General features: G+C 45.6%; 1 protein-coding gene across 4 annotated transcripts in view; it reads right to left on the bottom strand.

The window, feature by feature from the left end:
• Nucleotides 1-3,584: 3,584 nt before the first annotated feature.
• Nucleotides 3,585-24,425, bottom strand: part of secisbp2l (SECIS binding protein 2-like) — a 33,114-nt gene continuing 12,273 nt past the window's right edge. For 2 of the 4 annotated variants that reach the window (XM_060924304.1, XM_060924306.1), the window contains exons 2-18: nt 23,555-23,733; nt 20,494-20,818; nt 20,271-20,400; nt 19,806-19,984; nt 19,378-19,402; nt 17,556-17,662; nt 16,068-16,169; nt 15,843-15,932; nt 15,392-15,559; nt 15,166-15,307; nt 11,803-11,963; nt 8,227-8,335; nt 7,864-8,026; nt 7,529-7,749; nt 7,184-7,338; nt 6,865-7,084; nt 3,585-6,705 (exon numbers count right to left, since the gene is read on the bottom strand). In XM_060924304.1, coding sequence (XP_060780287.1) covers nt 6,119-6,705; nt 6,865-7,084; nt 7,184-7,338; nt 7,529-7,749; nt 7,864-8,026; nt 8,227-8,335; nt 11,803-11,963; nt 15,166-15,307; nt 15,392-15,559; nt 15,843-15,932; nt 16,068-16,169; nt 17,556-17,662; nt 19,378-19,402; nt 19,806-19,984; nt 20,271-20,400; nt 20,494-20,818; nt 23,555-23,733 — 3,063 coding nt within the window. In that variant the 3' untranslated portion in view covers nt 3,585-6,118. Of the gene's footprint in view, nt 6,706-6,864; nt 7,085-7,183; nt 7,339-7,528; nt 7,750-7,863; nt 8,027-8,226; nt 8,336-11,802; nt 11,964-15,165; nt 15,308-15,391; nt 15,560-15,842; nt 15,933-16,067; nt 16,170-17,555; nt 17,663-19,377; nt 19,403-19,805; nt 19,985-20,270; nt 20,401-20,493; nt 20,819-23,554; nt 23,763-24,425 lie in introns of all 4 variants that reach the window. The other 2 variants (XM_060924307.1, XM_060924305.1) reach the window with 2 other exon arrangements.

Raw genomic sequence — 24,425 nt, 5'->3', positions numbered from 1 at the left:
AACAAAGTACAATGTTCAGAAAACAATGTGCAAATTGTGCACATTAGGTATAGTGTAAGGCAAAAGACGTTAGACAATGCTACAATGAAGCAAGCTGATTTGCTCAGACTGTCCAAACAATGCAAATATGAAAAACACAAGTTCGACTTTGAAGTAAGCACAGGAGAGAGGCCACCACATGATTGTCTGCCCCCAGCACCATCTTCCAGTCTATTGAACAACAGGAGTTGAACGTCTCATTCCAGATTTATTCCCCTTTGCTCCTATAATAGGCTCCACTCTTCTGGGAAAGCTTTCCACTAGATTTTGGGGCATGGTTATGAGGATTTGTGTTCATTCAGCTACAAGAGCACTACCTTAACACACCATGTCTTCATGGAGCTTGCTTTGTGTACAGGAGCATCGTCATGCTGGAACAGGTTTGGACTGTTAGTTCCAGTGAAGGTAAACTGTAACATTACAGCAAACAGAGATGTTCTACACAACTGTGGACTTCCAACCTACTTTTGGTCATATAGTGTATAAAATGGGATAGCTTTGAGGAACCAGTTAATTCCTTGTAAGGTGGAAATTAGCTTCTTTCTTCTCAACAAGAATGAACACTAAGTAGAACTCCTTATCCTGAACCACAGAGTTAATTCTGTTGATTCACATCTTGAAACAGACTGACTAACTTGAATGGGTCTTTGCTTGGCCCTGAGCTCTGTAGAGCAGGCCTATTCAAATGGCGGCCCGCGGGCCACATGCGGCCCACACGCGACCCAGATGCGGCCCGGACGCGGCTGACGTGATGCGTCACTAATTCCGTATAGGCCAATACCACGAGTCTCCAAAACTTAGTACATGCATTTTCATTACCTGATAAAAATAAATAGATAATATTGTAATAATTATTTTGCACGTTTGTTATTTCCCAGCTACTGTTAACTCAGTATGTTCAAATGGAAACAACAAATAGCCTATGCATACTCTATCAAGTGCGCGGAAAAGCGGAAGAGTGGTATGTGTGGAAGAGCAGAACTAGCGACACCTCGGAGAACTTGTGGCCCAGCTCAAGCTCTTGGATTCAAAATGTGGCCCAGAAGGAAAACTAATTGAATAGCCCTGCTGTAGAGGTTGGAGGCCAACAGTGAGACTGAGGTTTATACCTCTGATGTAACCACTGCTCAATGACCAATGTTTTGGGTTGTACAGTGTCCAAATGGCAGCCCCTGTACACCAGCTCCATGGGACTCTGGAGGTGTTTGACCCACATGGTGAATGAGGGACACTCTGGGCATCTGCGGTGACATGAGTGTGTGAGTCTGTCTATTTAAGGCTTGCATAAGGCTAACAGAACAAAGGCTGAGCAGACAGTCCAGAATGTGGTGATTTGAGGGTGTTACATGGCCAACTGTGCAAGTTTGTTGTTTGTGAGGCTTTTGTGCACCTCTCCAGATTTTTTTTTGGCTGCAGGCTCAATTAAGGACCCTGGTATGTAGGGTATGACAAAGAGTCACCCTGCATAACTGAGATGTTGCACTGCCAGGAGTGAGGTTCTGATTAGCTTTATCACAGAGAGATTCCAGCTTCAGTTTAGAGTGGCCAGTTAAATGGTTAATAATGTCATCAGTGCATCTGCTTGGGTAACATGCATCTGGATGTAGTGCTTCATCTCTTGAACCCACCAGTGACATGATGCCAGTCTCAGTGGCATGTGGCCCAAACCAACCAGTCTGCAATCTGCCATATTAGTTAAACTATGCAGAAGAGCAGGTGGTCTAAAACCTTTATTAATGCTTTCAATATAATTTTTAAACTGTGGCACAATGACATACTTTGTGACTAACATGGTGTGGAAGAGTTGCACATCATCATCATCATCATTCTCCAGTCTAATCCGAGGCATCACCAGACTGAGGGTGGGTCACAGTCTGTGTAGACCTGGCAGAAGTCAGACTCATTTCTGGATGCTGCTGAAGCCAGACTTGAACATTGTGATTCTAACATCAGTTCACTGTCAGAAGGGAACATGGCTACAGATGGGAGGATCAGCTCTAGGGCTGGAAGGACGACTCTGCTGAATGTGCTGATGGAACATCTGAGAATTTAAATTCCAACTGACAGTTGATGAGCCGACGAATTTGGAATTTCTTGTAACACATTTATTATAATCACACAATGTATCTCTCTCCTGTTCTTTTTTGGGACTTTCCCCCCCAATTTAGTCTGAGCCAATTCCCATCCACCAGCTAGATCTCCGCTAGCACACAGCATTTATCTGGGGAGGGTGAAGGAGACACGTGGAAACAACCAGCCACAACGTTTCAAACTGCTGGGTCACAGCAAAGCACTATCCACCCTCTTCCACATACATGAGCTCACAGAGGCAGATGATTTGCTCATGTCATTGTGATTGACAGGGAAGAGAGAGTATGCTCCTCCCACCCCAAGAGCACACCCAATTGCTCTTGATGATAGACTGAACACTTTTCTTTTTTCCTCCCACCATGCTTATCTTTTTCTCATTTCTTTACTTGTTTTACTTGACATTTTTCCTTTTATGCTTTTCTTTTACTTATCTCTTCTCGCTTGTTTTTTATTCTTCCCTACCTCATTTTTAATTCCTTTCATTTATGAACCTGTTATTAAGTCCAATTTTACTCCATGTTCCTTAATTTCAGAGTTTTTATATATATATATATATAAAATAAAGGGCACGGTGGTGTAGTGGTTAGCGCTGTCACCTCACAGCAAGAAGGTCCGGGTTCGAGCCCCGTGGCCGGCGAGGGCCTTTCTGTGTGGAGTTTGCATGTTCTCCCCGTGTCCGCGTGGGTTTCCTCCGGGTGCTCCGGTTTCCCCCACAGTCCAAAGACATGCAGGTTAGGTTAACTGGTGACTCTAAATTGAGCGTAGGTGTGAATGGTTGTGTGTTTCTGTGTGTCTCCTGCAATGACCTGGTGGCTTGTCCAAGGTGAACGCCGCCTCTCACCCATAGTCAGCTGGGATAGGATCCAGCCCACCTGCAACCCTGTAGAACAGGGTTCTACAGATAATGGACAGATGGATGAATGATAGTAATATCTTTAATCCTTTTTTTTTTTTTTAAAGATTTTCTTCAGAAAATGTAGATTCCTTTTTTTTTCCTCTTCCCCCATGGAGCCCATTAGCTCATGAGGTGTGAATGATTTGATGGTATTCAGGTGGGTGGAGTTTGTGTTACAACAGCGCCCCTTGTGGTTATAATGTTCGTGACGTGTTCAAAATTGTAGGCTTTTTTAAATTACACAGCACCCCCTGGTGGTCCGTCAATGAAACATTTTAAACTATTTAAAATTTACTTGGTCATATTTTTCAATAGTTACACTTTATCCTTTACATCCCAACAGTTCGTGACCCAATCATAAAGGGCCACAAACCACTTCTGAGTCGCAACCCACCAGCAGAGAAACACTGGTCTGAACTCTTCAGTGACCTGAGGCATCATTTAGTGCAGTCATGTGACCTTGACTTTATTAATGTGACAGTTTTGAATCATTATTTGAACATCCATAATAAACACAAACACAACGTGTGTGATAAACAAGTGGAGGCTCCACAACAGCTAGTTTTCATTACAAGAATTTAATGGTGTTAATTGGTCAGATTTCATAAAGAGCACATTAAAGAGTGAGTGAGTGAGAGAGAGTGAGAGGCTCCTGCAGAACGACAAGCATCACGACAGAAATCCTTCATATCACCGTGTCACATGAACACCACAATCTGTGATATTTACATAGTGCAAATGGCATGAGTACACACATTATAAATAGTTTGAGGTGTGTGAGAGAGAGAACCAAATAAAGCTGAAAGACAACAAACAAGCGAGTGAAGACAAGAACATCCTACAGGAATTACATCAGATACAGTACGGGGGGGGGGGGGAGAGAGAGAGAGAGCACACTATCTCGAAGGAGAGGAAAAGAAAATGTAAAAACTAGACAGAGTGAGAGGAAAAAGGAGAAAAGTAAAGATAGGGTGAGAGGGGAGTGTTAACCCCCCCCCCCCCCCCACACACACACACACACACCTCAGTGTATTTACACATAAAAGCCTAATAACTTCATGATTCCTTCATCTGGTTCTGGCCCTAAAGTCTGAGTCACTACCATGAACCATCATCAATAATAATACAGATGTTTCTGCCTCAGTGTCTTTACTCCATCTGTAACGACTCCACACTAAACAATTCGCCTGAAGAGTGTGTGTGTGTTCCCCAGCGCTCTCATTACTACGTCAGTAAATGAATGTGTAAGTGAATCACTCATGGAATTGTTTAAAAATGTACATGAAGCACTGATGGACAGTTTTGAATTCGATCAAAACACACAAGGAGTCATTTGTCAGTGTGAGTGGATCCCCTGAAGAGTCTTTACTCAGTGTTAGAATCTATCGAGGAGTCGTTCACCAGTGTGAGTGCATTCAGATAAAATTGGAAATCTCTCTTAAACATGAATGAATCAGTAAAAGAATCGTTTACGAAAGTAAGTGAATCAGAAGAATCGCGTTTAGACGTGTAAATTACTCAAGGAGTGCACATGTGAATCATTTAGGCAGTGAGTCATTTACAGTGAATCGCTTAAGAATTCAGTTTTAAATCAAACTGAATCACTCCAGGAGTCGAGTTTAAATTCACTCCTCAGATGATTCAGTTGGACTCGGAGCAATCTGTGAATCAGCTGAGGAGTCACCAACAGGCTGACACTCGGAGTGATTCATTACAGAACAGAATATAAACAGTTCTTGGTTGGGGACTCAGACTTTCAGACCTGAAGGTAGATTTTTTTTTTTAATTTCCTGAAAGGTGTTTAATGATCTACAGCCACTAGAACACTTACTTTAAAAGGAAGTACAGAGGAACAAAACAACACAAAACAAGCCTACAGCTAACTGAAACCGGAAAGACACACCCACCTGAACTCAGGTGACCTGTACAGATCAGTAATCATCACCACAGCAGGCATGTGCCGATTATCACTCACACGATACGCTACGCTACTCAACACTGTTAGCATGGACGCTTCAAACATTCCACCTGATAGGCTGCCTAGTAAGTGAGCATTGCTGAAATAAGACACCGTAGATTGATGCTGATCGTTGCCATGGTTACGTGTAGCTAACATCTTTAGTTAACCGCAGCTATTTGACCTACATACCCAACTAACTATGCTAGCAAACAAACAGACTAATTATTACCTACTTGCTAAGCACAACAGTGAATAAACAGAGGAACTGATTTGTGATTGGTTGATAAAACTTATCCAGCACGACGACATCGCAGGTAATGTACAGAACGAGTTAAATTAACTGTTATTCAAAAGAGCTCCCTGCATTTAAAAAGCGATTAGTTATAGCGTGATTATCGTGATTTATCGGCACATGTCCAGAGAAGGAAAGAAAGCACACAGGATTTAAAACAAAAACACAGACAAAACTAATTAATTAATAATAAAAAAAAAAGCCTCAATTTTGTTCCGTCATTATTTAAACACGATAAATAAGAAGCGAATCGTTTATTAGAAACATCCTTTACACGCTATTTACAGATCGATCCGCTTGTTCGGATTAGTGCAAAACGCACACACGGGCATGAATTAATGCACAATGACGAATTACACAACCATCACAAAACAGTGACGATATTAACCAGTGAGAGACGAGAGAGTCCCACTGAGCAACCAATCAGAGTTGAGCATTTTTAATACATCACAATCTGTAAGGATTTGTGTGTCTAGCTTGAAATAATTCAATAATAATAATAATAATAATAATAAATGCCTTCATTGATTCTTGTCATGAACATCAGTGAATAAATTAAAGAAAAAAAAAAAAAGCTGTTAGCGAATTCCTTAAGGTGTGAGCAGACTGTGTGTGTGTGTGTGTGTGTGTGTGTGTGTGTGTGTGTGTGTGTCCAGAATCATCAGCCACACACACAGCAAGTAATAAGGAGTGTAATTTGTTCAAGTACGGACGGATGGAGCTCTGTGTGTGTGGCTGCATGACTACAGGAAGTGTGTGTGGTCCATCCCTGTTAGTTTCCTGAGATTGTTATGAGTGATATAGCAGAGAGAGAGAGAGAGAGAGAGAGAGAGAGAGCATTTCAGAGTTTTTCCTCAATCTGCTTATCCTCCACAGAAGCCCCAAGTTCATCATCTTCATCACTCACTCCTCTGATATCTTCCTCCTCCTCTTCCTCCTCTTGCCCCTCCCCCGGCCCCTCCCCCTCCTCACCAGGTGTTTTCCCGGAGAGCTGCAGGTTCTCCAGTGTGGTGCTCACCCACGTCTCAATCATGCTGCTCAGAGGAGACACCTCCACCAGGATAGGTTCGGGCGTGTAGTCATCCTCCTCATCCTCCTCGTCCTCCTCGTCATCTTCCTCGTCCTCACCCAGCGCCCCGGGGACCAGCGTGATGCTGCTGGCGCTGGTGATTGAGGAGTACGCAGTGGTGGGACCCCTGCAGCTCCCGTCCAGAGAGCCCGTCTCCGTGCTCTGCTGAGAGGCACGCTCCAATCCGTCCTCCATGCGCCCTTCCTCCTTACAGGGCAGGGAGGACGAGGTGGTTTGGGGCGTGGCCGGTGCTCCATCTGTGCTTCCCTCTAAATCTTTATTCATGCTCGTTCTGTTAAACTCGTTCTCCAGGGGTTCCAGAGCATCAGAGTTCTCCACCATCGTCCTCCAGTTGGTCTCTACACACACACACACACACACACGGGAAGGAGTGTAGTGGTCCATCATAATGAATTTCAGTGATGTGTATGATTGGAGGTTTAGTCTCAGTTCTGTTTTTATTGCCCTCTGTAGTGTGTGTGTGTGTGTGTGTGTGTGTGTGTGTGTGTGAGACGTACCGTACTCCTTCTCGTTGACCTCAGAGATGGGTTCTGAGATGACGCTGCAGAAAGAGATGGCTGAGGCAGCTGATGGATTGCGCGAGTGGCCCATATGGTGTGGAACCTTCTTAACGTTCTTCAGAGCTTCCTCAGCCTGCTCCTGCTCCAGAGCACACACCATCTCCTTATACGCCCTGCGCGCCTCCTCCGTCAGAGACACCAGGCGGTTAAACAGAGCCTGAACACACACACACGGAAATAAAGAATAAAACTCACAGAAGAAGAAAGTGTGTTCTCTCTTGACTAATGTGGAAGGTGTGCACGCACACACACACACCTCAGCTCCAGAGTAGTTAAAGATTCCAACCACGCTGACTGGGACGAGTTTGTTAACGCAGCGGCCGAGAGCTTTCCGCCCCAGAGCAAAAACGAACGGGATCTCCTGCTCACGGGCCATCGCGATCACGTTATACAGAGCCTCATCCAGACCACCTACACACACACACACACACACACACACACACACACACACACACACACACACAGCAGTGAAGTCAGTTGTACAGAATGTTGTGAAAGGACACCGGCAGTCTGCTGCCCCCTAGTGTCTCACAGCGTGTACAGAACATTGCAGAGCTTTAAACCTGACCAGCTGAGTACTGAAAGTATAGGCACCCCTCACCTTTGGCCTGGATCTTCTCGCAGTTTGGCGAGATGATCACACATCGTATCTTGTTGAGTTTCATGTGCTTGGTGACCTCACGCAATCCCATGACCAGGCGGCGCTTAGCTTTAGCTTTTGCGGGCTCCTTCTGATACACTCGCTCCTGAAAACGCACGAGCTCCTGCAGCAGCAGGGTGACGCTCTCATCAATCTCCTTATTCAGCACCTGGTTACAGTACCTACACACACACACGTTCTGTTGATCATGGGGTCTTTTGAATAATTGCCTTTTATTTCATTGTATTGATTATTGAATTGTGTGTGTGCGCGCGCGTGTGTGTATATACACTCACTCTCTGAACCTCCTGCTGTGAATCTTGGTGATGGTGGACGAGGCCATGGGACTGCCGATGCCTGAGCTGGCTGGAGAACCCTGTGACACCGGAGTGATGCTGTATGGAGAATTCTGACTCGCTGGAGACAGGGAGGTGTCACTGGGCATGCTCAGAGCATTCTCTACACACACACGGTAAAATACATGAACCTCAAGTTTCTATGCATGAACAAAAGAAAAGTAAATAGATGAAGTGTGTGTGTGTGTTTAAAAAGAGAAGCTGCTGATTAGTCGGCTGCTGTGACGCGCTGTCAGGAGGAATGAGAAATCCTTTCATGTCATACTTTAATCTAAAACACGATGTAATACTGTGTGTACACACCCTCTTGGGAGACCGTCTCCTGCGTGTGTGTGTCAGTGAAGTGAAGCTCATCATCTGGCTGCTCCTTCACACACAGCTTCGCCTTCACCTCACGCTCCTTCAGGATCACCTACACACACACACACACACACACTGGGTAAGTCATGACCTGAAATCCAGAGTTACGCCTCAGAGCCTAATCTAGGAATTTGAAAATAGGGGACAGATCCCTCACTAGTTGTAGAAACAGGGGACAGAAAATATTAACATGGGTAAAAACATCCCTCATTTGTTCCAGTTAGTGGGGACAGAAAAATAAGTAATACATTGGTAGATGTTTTCAGGAGTACATCTATAAACAGAACAGTTTTATTAATCTTTACTTTTAGAATATCATTAACATAATACTAAATTGAACTTAACAAGAAAAATTAAACAAACTACTAAAAAAAAACTAGCAATCATGTAGAATGTGCAAGATTACCAGGACTACAAAAATGCAGAAAAATAGGCTTTACTTATCCAAATGCACCTGTTGGTTCAAAAGTTCAAGTGCAGAGAACCTCACAGCACAACATGAAGTTCCCTTCAAATATAATATAAATGCCTCAGCTTTCATGGAAGAAAAAAAACAAACAAACTTAATACTAGTACTGTGTGCAGGCAGTCTCTCCTGAAGACTAAATTAAACAATAATTATAAACTAATAAAATAAATGGCTCAGGCTTCATAGAAGAAAAAACAACAATTTGAACAGAATCTCACAGTATGATGCTGAAGCTGCCGAAACAATGGAAAATAAAATACCATTTTGGCAAAAATGTTGGCATCCATTAATTTCTTGTATTAAGTTTAAAAAAAAAAAAAACAAAGTGCGCACAGTCCTTCACTGTAAACATAACACACTTTCAGTAACAGAATTTAAGCCTATTCATGCAGTGTTGCCAGATACTGCTGACGTTTTCCAGCCTAAATATGTTCAAAACCCGCCAAAATGCACTTAAAACCGCCCAATCTGGCAACACTGCGCACATGCTGCTTCTCTTGAACGTATATACGGAAGTAAGGCGGAAGGTAGTTTGTCGACGTCACCGCAAGACAACGCCAACGATTGGTCAGATTTGCGGGAAAGTTACGGTGATTGGATATAATTGCAGCACCGCCCTGAATTCGCGGGGATTGGTTGAATTTGCGTTGATGTTGCAAATCGCGAAATCCTGGAGGCTCTGAATGTTATGTTTGGATGAGCAGAACGATATGCCATGTGCTTCTGGGTATTTTTAAAACACTTCACACGATTGGTTGAGATACACTGTCTTCCAGTTCAGTGACCAATGATATAATAGTTCACAAAACTGTTTTACCCGCTAAATAAACCATTCGGAATACTTCAGTCCTTTCCGATTGGTGTGTAAACAACGCTATATTTACCGCAGTGCTTGCTAGCGGGTGCTGACAAGTTGATACGCACAAGATTCAATAAAACGCGACTACACGCTCTACTTATAAATGCGCGACAAAATGAATAGATACGAGATATCACTCTCGCACCCAAAAAGTGGATGTGCGACAGACAGATAAAAAACGCGCATTATCGCGTATTACGCGCCCTAGATTAGGCTCTGCGCCTGTATTATCGAACACTCATGAACTCTGTAAGGAGCTTTACTCCTGCTGATGAAAGGGAAGTGAAAGCAGTACAGAACCACACTGTCACCTAGTGTACTGAACCCCAGAGTACCGTACTGAACCCCACTATACTGCACTACAGAGACATCCAAGGGTGCAGTAAAATTAGTACTGGCCCTTCAGTCTGCAGTGTAACAGTGTATGGTACCGTACTGCACTGTAGGGCTGGCTTGGTACAGTAGAACGGTACCAGTACTAGTTTAGTGCCAATGCAATAAATAAATAAAATTTGTACAAACTGATGACGTTAATGAACATCAAAAGTTGTATTGTTTAAACACTGTATTAAAGGAGTGAATTACAGACTTCCTGCTTCTGTCTGTCGGTGACTGGTGCAGAAAGGTGGATTTATTCATAACTGATTGGACAAACATCTGACTAAGTTTATTTATTTCTATCACCTCGTTATTTTTTCATTCATGAATTAATTGAGGAGGTGACCGCTAAGGCGGCTAAAGCAGCTAAGGCTCCGTCCACACTAATACGATTTAGTTTTAAAATGAAAACAATCTCCGTCCACACTAACACACCTGAAAACACAGATCTCATGACCATTCACGTACACTGGGCATGTGCATGCTGGGATAAACAGCTCTTCGCTTTCTTCTGGGAAAGAGTCACGTGATAAATCAGGGAAGGATGCATCGTGACTGATGAGACCCAATTGGGAAGTGATGTGGGTGTCTCCATTTTCACCCGTCTACACTAAAACACCACCCCGGAGTGAGTTTCACACTAAAACGAGGACAGGAGTGTCTCCGAGAGACTCAGTTTTAGGGAAAACTCCGGAGTCACGTGGACGCCAAGCGTAAACGTAGTAAAAGTGATATGTTTTAAAGCTTGAATGTATTAATGTGGGCGTGGCCTAAAAAGACAGCATCTGGCTGCAGCTCGCCTCGTTAACATCAGGGAGGAGAGCCTTTACCAGTGGGCGGATCTGTTAGCTAGATTCAGGACGGGGAATACTGTGAATAAGTGAACTGTGGACAAAGTTCTGTCCCTCTCACTGAGACGAGCTTATTTTTAATTTGTTTATGTGATCACTAGGCGCACCTTCCATTCCTGGAACTCTGTACACATTGGGATGTACAGTACATATATCTAATGTTTCATCAGGTTAGATGTGTTGCCTCTGCCCACCACATGACCTGAGGCACCGTCTCCACACAGGTGTAGAAGGAGACTCCGCCTCTCCACTATCACTGGCCATATCTCACTCACAGAGCCTCGTTTTTACACAAGTTACCATTCGATGAGGTCAAGTACTGTACCAAACCCAAAGTTCTGGTACTGAACCCACCCTGCACTGTAGTGTGCTGTACTCTAGTGTACTATTCACGCACTGTAGAGGTGTGTAGTGTCCAACACTATTCTTACCCCTTTTCCACCAAATCAGTGCCAGGGCTGGTTCGGGGCCGGTGCTGGTTCACAACTCGTTCAACTTGCAAACCAGCTGAGAACCAGTTTGCTTTTCCATAGCTCGCGGTGCTAAGGGGAGCCACGTCATTACGTCACTGTATACGTCAGTTACGTCGCTGCATTTGCATAAACCTTGGCGCAAACGTCGAAGCAACAACAACACGGAGAAGAAGCAGCAGCAACAATAATGGATGACTGCTGCTTTACTGCATCCATGACATCTCATCACTTATTTAAAAATGGCGCCCTCTCACGGTCTTGCTATTGGTCTTAACAACTCCGCCCCCCCGCTGACGTAAGCGGTTCTTTCCTCTGGCCCAGCAGAGAGTTGGTGCTAGCCTGGAACCGGTTTTTCTGGCCCAGAGCCAGTTCTTTGTCAGTGGAAACAGAAAACCCGGTTCCAAACTAAGCTCCGGCCCCGAACCAGCCCTGGAACTGCTTTGGTGGAAAAGGGGTATCTGTGGTGCGGTGTACCCCACGGTCCTGTACCTTCTTGAGTGCAGTAGGTCTCTTCACTTTAGGCACTTCTCTCTCTTTACCCCTCTTGATTCTGGGTGCTGTGGAGTCGAGCATATTGTGGGGGGGAGTGTACGATTTCATCACACCCTTACTCACTCCATCCTTACTGTGGAACACTGAGGTTGTACCCACTGAGGAAAAAAAACAAACACACACAATTGGACTCTTGTATATAAACTGCAGTGAATGACAGCCCTGTGTGTCTCTCTTTGTAGTGCTGAGCGTAAATGAGTGCACCCCCTTTGAAAAGTAACATTTTAAACAATCTCCAAAATGTCGACAAGACAAAGTTTAATATAACATCTGTTTAACTTATAACGGGAAAGTAAGGTTAATAATATAAACTTAGATTACACGTTTTTCAGTTTTACTCAGATTAGGGTGGTGCGAAAATGAGTACACCCCACAACAAAAACTACTACATCTAGTACTTTGTATGGCCTCCATGATTTTTAATGACAGCACCAAGTCTTCTAGGCATGGAATGAACAAGTTGGCGACATTTTGCAACATCAATCTTTTTCCATTCTTCAACAACGACCTCTTTTAGTGACTGGATGCTGGATGGAGAGTGATGCTCAACTTGTCTCTTCAGAATTCCCCATAGGTGTTCGATTGGGTTCAGATCAGGAGACGTACTTGGCCACTGAATCACTTTCACCCTGTTCTTCTTCAGAAATCCAACAGTGGCCTTAGATGTGTGTTTAGTCATGTTGGAAAAGTGCACGACGACCAAGGGCACGGAGTGATGGTAGCATCTTCTCTTTCAGTATAGAGCAATACATCTGTGAATTCATGATGCCATCAATGAAATGCAGCTCCCCGACACCAGCAGCACTCATGCAGCGCCACATAAGGACACTGCCACCACCATGTTTCACTGTAGGCACCAGGCATTTTTCTTTGTATTCCTCACCTTTGCGACACCACGCAGTTTTGAAGCCATCAGTTCCAAAAACATTTATCTTGGTCTCATCACTCCAGAGTATAGAGTCCCAGTAGTCTTCATCTTTGTCAGCATGGGCCCTGGCAAACTCTAGGCGGCCTTTTTTGTGCCTGGGCTTTAGGAGAGGCTTCTTTCGTGGACGGCATCCATGCATGCCATTCCTCTGCAGCGTACGCCGTATTGTGTCACGGGAAATAGTCACCCCAGTTTGGCTTTCTACTTCTTTAGATAACTGCAGTGAACTTGCACGCCGATTTTTTTTTCAACCCTTCTCATCAGAAGACGCTCCTGTCGAGGTGTTAACTTCCGTGGACGACCTGGACGTCTCTGTGAGATGGTTGCAGTTCCATCTTTCTTAAATTTTTGTACCACTTTTGCTACAGTATTCTGACTGATAAGTAAAGCTTTGCTGATCTTCTTGTAGCCTTCACATTTGTGGTGTAAAGAAATTATTTTCTTTGGGGAATTCTGAAGAGACAAGTTGAGCATCACTCTCCATCCAGCATCCAGTCACTAAAAGAGGTCGTTGTTGAAGAATGGAAAAAGATTGATGTTGCAAAATGTCGCCAACTTGTTCATTCCATGCCTAGAAGACTTGGTGCTGTCATTAAAAATCATGGAGGCCAGACAAAGTGCTAGATGTAGTAGTTTTTGTTGTGGGGTGCGCTCATTTTTGCACCACCCTAATTTGAGTAAAACTGAAAAATGTGGAATCTAAGTTTATATTATTAACCTTACTTTCATGTTAGGCCATTATTAAAAAATGTTCTGTTTCCGGTCCACCGGCCGGGTGAGTGCCGTTTGTGCGGTTGAATTTTTTTTTTTTTTTAAACGCCGGTTTTTCAACATTTTTTTCGGGTTTGTAAATCTAAACTCAAACTTGACATTTCCGCATTCCCAGGGCTTTCCACTAAGGCGCATACTAGCCAGCCATGACAAATAAGTAGCCAGCCGGGGGGGGGGGGGGGGGGGGGGGGTGTAAACTCAAACTCCTGTGCACGCAGTTCCCAGGATTAAATGTATTTTCCACAGACCATTTATTTATTCACTTTACTCAAATACAAAGTAAAATGGCAGTAAATCTTTTCTTTTCTTGCGTATTGCATCATGAGGCGTTCCTGGCTTGTAAATCTCTTATTTTCGGTGCATGACACATTCACGCAGCTGAGCATGCTATGAATTAACAACGACAACGGTCTGCAGTGGGGCGACACAATTACACACTCAGCGAACATTTCTCCATTTGTGTATGAAAATACACTCCAACGACTCAGTTTGGGTTCATTTACAACCAACGGTCTCTTTTGATGCCAGCACGTAATTGAACGAGAGAAGACTGGTTTACCGGAGACAAAATAAGCGTCATCTCTGCTTCTGTCCCCTCCGACGGCCCCGACACACTACTGCCTCCGCCGAGTGCGTGCACACACACCGCATGTCGGGGCCGCGGATGAGTTACTCTCCCCGATCAACGAAGTCTGCGGGGAATTTGTGGTTATTATCGGAACAAACAGCGCGAATCGCAACTTAAACGAGTGCGGTTCAGTTTGACATTATTGTCAGTCCGTTAGATAAACATTTAATTTTATTAAAATCGAAAATTAATATTTACAGCCTGTGGGCTACAAAAATAATAGCCATTAAAGTAGCCAGCTGGACTTAATTGTGTAGTCGGCTGTATGGCGGCAGCCGGCGCTTGTGGAAAGCCCTGTCGAATCAGCTCTGCGCATGCGCCGTGCGGCACAAAAAAAAAAATGGCAGCCACCATGAAGGAAGGAGATCCGGAGTTTTCAAACATTTGCTTAAGTGTGAAATCGCAAAATGGTATTCTAGCGAACAACAAAATAGTAAAGATTCAGAAAAACAAATCATTCAGTGATCATTTTAATAGTGTAATTTCATCCGAACTCGGCCTAACGCTCGATTTAGAACTACAAAAAGTCCGTGTGTCGGACATTTTAAGTACCTTTGTAAAAGTTTTGCAAATGTTGCAGTCAGCATTTAAAATGCTAACTTAAAGTTTTTGTACAAGTTTCAGTTGATTAAACCGTCATATTATTAAATGTGTCTGCTTTTGTAATAAAAAAGTACTGAAAGAAAAAGCAAAACACAGCATTGCGATTTCTTATCCATCCATATATATAATAAAAAAAAATAAAAATCCCTCCCTCCCGACTGAAAATTTTTTTGCTCACCCGGTGGACAGGAAACGGATTTTTTTAAGGATGGCCTTATAAGTTAAACAGATGTTATATTAAACTTTGTCTTGTCGACATTTTGGAAATTGTTGTGTTCATTGAGATATTGTTTAAAACGTTACTTTTCAAAGGGGGTGTACTTATTTACACTCAGCACTGTGTGTATACATACAGTGTGTGTGTGTGTACCTGTGTATGAAAGGGGTTTGGTGTTATTGAGCTGCCGTGCCTTCATGGCCTGTTGTTGTTTCTCCAGGGCAGCGAGCATGTCCCCCAGATCCAGCTGGACTGGAGTTCGGCTTTTCTTCCCTGCTGCTTTAGTGAGAGCCTCCTACACACACACACACTTTTTCCAGAAACTCAAGTTTTTCTTAAATACAGTAATATATACACCGACACTATAGACAGTGTGTACCTGCAGCTTCCTCTGCTCCATGCTGATCTCGCAGTACTCCTGCGCTGTAGCCAGAGCCGCTGCCAGAGCTTTCTTCCTCTGACTCTTGGCTCGTTTGGGCACTGAGGTGGTGATGGGAATGGGAGTCTGAACAATGTGGATGGGGGAATTCTCTGGAAGATTATCCAGCTACACACACACACATACACAGATCAGATGGAGCCTGAAGCCCCTGAAACCCCCGAATCCCCCCACCCCAGTGTGCCCCATTGCTAAAGCCATAAAGAACACGCTCACTGTTAGACTAATCCCTGGCAAACCCGAAACACTAATTTAAAGCCCTTCGAGACTTTGAAGCTTCACCCTGAGAGAGTCACTAACTAAGCCGTGAGCGTAACCCCAGACTGGAACACAGTGAGCATCGACACACAGACCTCGGCCATGTTCGAGATGTAAACCTGTGAACACTCACCAGTGGTTTGGGCAGTTTGAGCTGGACTTGTTCAGGTTTGTTGCGCTGCACAGCGCCCCCTGTGGCCAGGTCAGGAAACTCATCCTCATCCTGCATGGAACACAAAATCAACACCACAGTGTGCTGTTAAACAATCTTCACTGTATCAGACTGCAAACCACACCGGCGTGTACCCGACAGAGAGAGAGAGCGCGCGTGTGTGTGTGTGTGTGTGTGTGTGTGTACCTGGAAGTACAGGGGTTCAGGTTCAGGCTGAACTCCACCCTGTTGCAGTCTCCTCTGAGCACCGACACCTCCAACACGGCCGTTAAAGCCCACCTGGAGCTCCTGAATGAATGAATACATACAAAAGCAGTTAAACAAAAACGTGAAAAACTGTCTTTATGGAATCGAGAGAAAATGGCCGTGCAGGATTATTATTGCTATTATTTAGTACACTATTATACTTAATTATAATACCAAATGATTACTGTAAAAAAGAAGAAAACTGGGTAATGTAGTTAAAGTAAGCACTTTTAAGTTACTTTGGTGCTGAAGTGACTGACGCATGTCTGATAAATACAAGATATTTAACAGTTATTCCATGAAATTGAGTCGTACATGAGCTAATAGCTGATGAGGTGCGTAGCACCGAGATTGAGTGGAATAACTGTTTTATTCTCTCCACATTCACTGGATTTTGAGAAACAGAGCATCTCATCTCATTATCTGTAGCCGCTTTATCCTTCTACAGGGTCGCAGGCGAGCTGGAGCCTATCCCAGCTGACTACGGGCGAAAGGCAGGGTTCACCCTGGACAAGTCGCCAGGTCATCACAGGGCTGACACATAGACACAGACAACCATTCACACTCACATTCACACCTACGCTCAATTTAGAGTCACCAGCTAACCTAACCTGCATGTCTTTGGACTGTGGGGGAAACCGGAGCACCCGGAGGAAACCCACGCGGACACGGGGAGAACATGCAAACTCCACACAGAAAGGCCCTCGCCGGCCACAGGGCTTGAACCCGGACCTTCTTGCTGTGAGGCGACAGCGCTAACCACTACACCACCACCTAGCAACATAGCATTTTTAGTTTTATTTTTTGCAAATTCAATAAATTAAAACTTTATACAAAACGTTCGACAAAATCATTACATTCTAAGCAGAAAACAACCCGGCGAAATGACAGGAGCAATTTGTGAAAAATGCAGTAATAATTCTTGGGAAAAAAAAAAAAATACGTTCTTACCATCAAATACTTTGTGGTTGTTTTTGAGTAGAATTTTTATTTCATTCTCGGTTGGTTCAGTAACACAGTAAGCCATTTTGTTTGTTTTTCTTTACTCAGGGTATATTAGCTGATATCCTAGTAGTAGAGTAGCCAATCAGAGCACGCAGTTCCTGAGATCCAATGAATGTGGGGAGAATAATTTAAGCAAACTCGTTAGAAAAGTTAATATGGAGTCCACTACTGTGTGTCTGAACTACAATAAGATTTGGGACACTGATGAAGACAGCATCAGGACGTCAGCTTGGTTAAACGTTAACGCTCCTGTCATATTATCAGGACGTTCAGAACCTCAGTGGCTCTGTGATTAATAAACTCAGAATAAAACAGTGCGTGCTTCGTCTCACACAGTGTCTCATTAATAATGAACGACCCTGTCCTCATCTCCTGCTTTATCACCAGCACCTGGTTAAAGTTTAACGAGGACACTCCGGTTACCTGAGAGTAACTCCTCTGCTCCGCAATTTTGTTCCTGTGGAAGGACGAGCTGCGGTCGCTCCAGGGCTTCTGAGGAGCCACAGAGGAAGGGCTCACCCAACTAACGGCTATTAGAGAGAGAGAGAGAGAGAGAGAGAGAGAGAGATACACAGTGGTGCTTGAAAGTTTGTGAACCCTTTAGAATTTTCTATATTTCTGCATAAATATGACCTAAAACATCATCAGATTTTCACACAAGTCCTAAAAGTAGATAAAGAGAACCCAGTTAAACAAATGAGACAAAAATATTATACTTGGTCATTTATTCATTGAGGAAAATGATCCAATATTACATATCTGTGAGTGGCAAAAGTATGTGAACCTCTAGGATTAGCAGTTAATTTGAAGGTGAAATTAGAGTCAGGTGTTTTCAATCAATGGGATGACAATCAGGTGTGAGTGGGCACCCTGTTTTATTTAAAGAACAGGGATCTATCAAAGTCTGATCTTCACAACACATGTTTGTGGAAGTGTATCATGGCACGAACAAAGGAGATTTCTGAGGACCTCAGAAAAAGCGTTGTTGATGCTCATCAGGCTGGAAAAGGTTACAAAACCATCTCTAAAGAGTTTGGACTCCACCAATCCACAGTCAGACAGATTGTGTACAAATGGAGGAAATTCAAGACCATTGTTACCCTCCCCAGGAGTGGCCGACCAACAAAGATCACTCCAACAGCAAGGCGTGTAATAGTCGGCGAGGTCACAAAGGACCCCAAGGTAACTTCTAAGCAACTGAAGGCCTCTCTCACATTGACTAATGTTAATGTTCATGAGTCCACCATCAGGAGAACACTGAACAACAATGGTGTGCATGACAGGGTTGCAAGGAGAAAGCCACTGCTCTCCAAAAAGAACATTGCTGCTCATCTGCAGTTTGCTAAAGATCACGTGGACAAGCCAGAAGGCTATTGGAAAAATGTTTTGTGGACGGATGAGACCAAAATAGAACATTTTGGTTTAAATGAGAAGCGTTATGTTTGGAGAAAGGAAAACACTGCATTCCAGCATAAGAACCTTATCCCATCTGTGAAACATGGTGGTGGTAGTATCATGATTTGGGCCTGTTTTGCTGCATCTGGGCCAGGACGGCTTGCCATCATTGATGGAACAATGAATTCTGAATTATACCGGCGAATTCTAAAGGAAAATGTCAGGACATCTGTCCATGAACTGAATCTCAAGAGAAGGTGGGTCATGCAGCAAGACAACGACCCTAAGCACACAAGTCGTTCTACCAAAGAATGGTTAAAGAAGAATAAAGTGAATGTTTTGGAATGGCCAAGTCAAAGTCCTGACCTTAATCCAATGGAAATGTTGTGGAAGGACCTGAAGTGAGCAGTTCATGTGAGGAAACCCACCAACATCCCAGAGTTGAAGCTGTTCTGTACGGAGGAACGGGCTAAAATTCCTCCAAGCCGGTGTGCAGGACTGATCAACAGTTACCGCAAACGTTTAGTTGCAGTTATTGCTGCACAAGGGGGTCACACCAGATACTGAAAGCAAAGGGTCACATACTTTTGCCACTCACAGATATGTAATATTGGATCATTTTCCTCAATGAATAAATGACCAAGTATAATATTTTTCTCTCATTTGTTTAACTGGGTTCTCTTTATCTACTTTTAGGACTTGTGTGAAAATCTGATGTTTTAGGTCATATTTATGCAGAAATATAGAAAATTCTAAAGGGTTCACAAACTTTCAAGCACCACTGTATGCTGCACAAAGTATAGGAACCCCTCTACCCTCAATAGTGGCTGAAAATAAACACAATACTCACCAGTCATGACTCCAGCTTCAACACCCTGTAACACACACACACACACACCTCTCAGCATAATCCAGCAGGATAACATCCCTTCTGTATGAAATCATTTGTCATGTCAAACCCAGGCGATCATTAGGAACCACAAAAATACACACGATTCTTTTTTCCAAAAATACACACATAATATACCTCACAGTGCTGGTCTAACTGCTTGATTACTCGGTGTAACATTAAGAACTCTTTGTGTACCAGTCGTTGAGTAAAATCTCAGTACTGTGTTTTATTAAGTTTCAGTATGGTGGTGTGATGTGTGAGTGTATCACTCAGCCTGGACGAGGGTGTGTTTATTCTCTACATATGTCTTGATTGGATAATCTGAGAATGTCACAGGTGTTTCAGAAGAGAGGTGTGTGTGTGTGTGTGTGTGTGCGCGTGCGTACCAGTGTGTGTTTGGGGCTGCAGTAGCCGCTGTCACTGTCGATGTCGGCCTCGCTTGTTCCCTGCTCACTGGACGACTCGGCCGTCTGAGACAAGCGTCTGCGTCTCACCTTCCCTCTGAATTGCAGAGGACTCACTCTGTCTGACACACACCTGCTGCTGCATGCCTCTCCAGGGAAGTCTGACACACACACACACACACACACACACACACACACACACACACAGTGAACAGAATTAGAAACGCTCAGTAACGGATGTAGTCCAAAGGGTGTGGGTGTGTCCAAAGACATCACCGAATCACACATTCCCAAAATACCGTACTACTCCAGGACGGAGGGTGTGGCTTTAACATGCAAGCCTGCTGCTCGACATTCCCGAATAACAAGTAACTACAGGGACACACAACGCAACATCTCACACACACACACCACTAAACCAGTGTGAGGGATGGAAGGTGAGGTTACCTGTTTGCTGAGCAGCGTCCACCAGCAGTACAGTACGCGATTTCCCATCAGGCCCTGCAGCTGCCACCTCCTTCTGCACCGCCACGCTGCGCATCACTGGCCGCTTCACTCTCACCGGCTGGGCCATCTGCTGATCACACAGGTGGAGGTTACAGTGTGTGTGTGTGTGTGTGTGTGTGTGTGTGAGAGAGAGAGAGTGAGTGAGAGTGTGTGTGTTAGTTACCTTGGGCAGGACAGGTGCTCTGGCCCCGCCTCTCCCTCTCTGTGCACCCATGCTGACCGGCTGGCCCTGTGGCTGTGGGGGTCTGAGACAGGTCTCCGATACGGAGTTTCCCAGGCCGGAGGGCAGGGGCGGGGCGTAGGGGGCAGTGAGGGGCTGGTAGAAGCCCATGAGTGTAGGGCAGGGGGGCGGCAGCAGGGGGCAGTAAGAGTAATCATTACACACTGCGGCAGGCTGAGGGGGCGAGGAGACGAAGGAGTACGCCACATACGGAGCAGAACTACACTGCTGCTGCCAGCGCACCTCTCCATTATACATCGGCAACTGCCTACTCTCACACACACACACACACACAAAAAAATAATAAAAAATACGGTCATTAATACTACACTCCTACTGACACACAAGTCAGAAAGAAAGCCCTAAGGACAGACGCCCTCAAGCCTTAAAGACATCAAAATCAGAAAGAAAAAAATTGATAGAAACACTGAATGAAAAAAAAAAAAAAAACAAATCAGAAAACCTCACAGACAGAGGAAATAAAATATAAAGAATGAAAGTCTGACAACAATGAAAAGAAAGAAAAATGAGAAAGCCTGTCACAGAAAGGTGAAACACAAAACGAGTAAGAATAAAAAGACAAAAACCTTTTTTCCCCCAAAAAAAGGAAAAAGACCCAAATGAGAAACGGCCTGAAAGGGGGGAAAATAGAAAAAAAAACCACAACACTGAAAAAGTCCTGAAAGTCTAAACACTGGAAATCAGACGGCCATCAAAACGCCTCAACGGCACGGCACGGCACGCCTCAACGGAACGGCACAACACGCCTCAACGGCACGGCACGGCACGCCTCAACGGCACGGCACGCCTCAACGGCACGGCACGGCACGCCTCAACGGCACGGCACGGCACGCCTCAACGGCACGCCTCAACGGCACGGCACGGCACAATTCAACGGAACGGCACGCCTCAACGGCACGCCACGACTGCACGGCACGGCACGCCTCAGCGGCACGGCACGACTGCACGGCACGCCTCAACGGCACGGCACAACACAGCACAACGGAACGGCACGGCACAACACAGCACAACGGAACGGCACGGCACAGCACAATTCAACGGAACGGCACGGCACAGCACAATTCAACGGAACGGCACGGCACAGCACAATTCAACGGAACGGCACAACACAACACGCCTCAACGGAACGGCACAACACAACACGCCTCAACGGCACGGCACAACACAACACGCCTCAACGGCACGGCACAACACAGCACGCCTCAACGGCACGGCACAACACAGCACGCCTCAACGGCACGGCACAACACAGCACGCCTCAACGGCACGGCACAACACGCCTCAACGGCACGGCACAACACGCCTCAACGGCACGGCACAACACAGCACGCCTCAACGGCACGGCACAACACAGCACGCCTCAACGGCACGGCACAGCACAATTCAACGGAACGGCACGGCACAGCACAATTCAACGGAACGGCACAACACAACACGCCTCAACGGAACGGCACAACACAACACGCCTCAACGGAACGGCACAACACAACACGCCTCAACGGAACGGCACAACACAACACGCCTCAACGGCACGGCACAACACAACACGCCTCAACGGCACGGCACAACACAACACGCCTCAACGGCACGGCACAACACAGCACGCCTCAACGGCACGGCACAACACAGCACGCCTCAACGGCACGGCACAGCACGCCTCAACGGCACGGCACAGCACGCCTCAACGGCACGGCACAGCACAATTCAACGGAACGGCACAACACAGCACGCCTCAACGGCACGGCACAGCACAATTCAACGGAACGGCACAACACAGCACGCCTCAACGGCACGGCACAACACAGCACGCCTCAACGGCACGGCACAACACAGCACGCCTCAACGGCACGGCACAGCACAATTCAACGGAACGGCACGGCACAGCACAATTCAACGGAACGGCACGGCACAGCACGCCTCAACGGCACGGCACGGCACGCCTCAACGGCACGGCACGGCACGCCTCAACGGCACGGCACGGCACGCCTCAACGGCACGGCACGCCTCAACGGCACGGCACGCCTCAACGGCACGGCACGGCACGCCTCAACGGCACGGCACGGCACGCCTCAACGGCACGGCATGGCACGCCTCAACGGCACGGCACGGCACGCCTCAACGGCACGGCACGGCACGCCTCAACGGAACGGCACGGCACAATTCAACGGAACGGCACAACACGCCTCAACGGCACGGCACAATTCAACGGCACGGCACAATTCAACGGCACGGCACAACACGCCTCAACAGCACGGCACAGCACAATTCAACGGAACGGCACAACACACCTCAACGGCACGGCACACCTCAATTCAACGGCACGGCACGCCTCAACGGCACGGCACGGCACGGCTCAACGGCACGGCACGGCACGCCTCAACGGCACGGCACGGCACGCCTCAACGGCACGGCACAACACAACACACCTCAACGGCATGGCACAACACACCTCAATGGCACAACAACACAACACACCTCAACGGCACGGCACAACACACCTCAACGGCACGGCACGGCACAACACAACACACCTCAATGGCACAACACACCTCAATGGCACAACACACCTCAATGGCACAACACACCTCAATGGCACAACACAACACACCTCAACGCCTGAATAACAAATGCAAAAACCAAAGGAGAAAATAAATTACCAATAAAGTACAGTGTGTATGAAAAAAAAATGAACACACACACACACACACACACACACACACCTCCACTGTGGAACACTTCCTGTTATTCACAATAGGAACAGGAAGGAAAGAGACAGGAAGTGGTGAGGACAGAACTAATGTGTCACACACACTGTGTTATTATTGGAATATCAGTGTGGTGTGTAGGAAACGATGTGTGTGACGCTGAACACAATGCAGTCTCTCACACACACACACACACACACCAGAGCTGTAATGAACCTCGCTCTCTAATCACAACACGAGACCTGTGTGTGTGTGTGTGTGTGTGTGTGTGTACACACCTGTTGGGCTGGTTCTCCTGTACGAATGGATAGCAGGTGATGAGGTAGGAGGGGATTGGGGTTGGCTCTGCCCCCATGGCTCCCACGCTGTCTCCTGATAGGTTCATGCTCAAAAGGGCAGAGTCAACACCTTTCTTCTGTGGAATAAATGGCTCGACTTCAGCCGACAACTTCACATCCTACAGCACAGGACGAGACGAATCCTCCGCTGTTTAATCACACACACACACACCCGCACACAAAACACACTTCCAGACTCTTTAACTAAAGCATGATGATTAACTACAACTAGTTAATGTGTGTATAATACACACAGACTGAGGGTGAACAGGGTATAGTGGGCGGAGCCTCAGAGTTTCAGCATCACAACATCCACCAGACATCCCACACACCACCCGTGTGTGTGCGTGCAATATGGAATCAGATCATGGTCTACATTTCAACTGGAGCAAAAAGATGAGTCCAGGATGAAAAGGGTCAGAGGTCAAACACAAGCTGAAGTGGACTCTGTGCGTCTATGCACACACACACACACCCCTCTCAATATATTTCTGAGAAAGGGGCGAGTAAGAAAGAGTAGGAGGCAGAGGTTAAGCGTGAGCTGAGCGGAGGCTGCGTTAGCCACCGCGATGTATAAAAAAGAGGGGGGTCGGGGGTCCTCCCCCAGAAAGTTTTGAATATGTAGATGTTAAATGGTGAATTCTGAATGATCCTGAATGCAAAATTTGGATACAAAAATTATATTCATGACCTGAAGATCATTTAGTGTGTTAATATGTACAAATATAAATTTTAAAAATAAAAAAGACTGACACAAGAATACAATTTCAATCAGTTATTCATTAGAACTTAGAAAAAGTGACAAATACTG

Source organism: Neoarius graeffei, chromosome 6 (assembly GCF_027579695.1).
Source record: "Neoarius graeffei isolate fNeoGra1 chromosome 6, fNeoGra1.pri, whole genome shotgun sequence".
Taxonomy (NCBI): domain Eukaryota; kingdom Metazoa; phylum Chordata; class Actinopteri; order Siluriformes; family Ariidae; genus Neoarius; species Neoarius graeffei.
The sequence above is the reverse complement of the archived record's forward strand: the minus strand, read 5'-3'. Positions and strand labels throughout refer to the sequence as shown.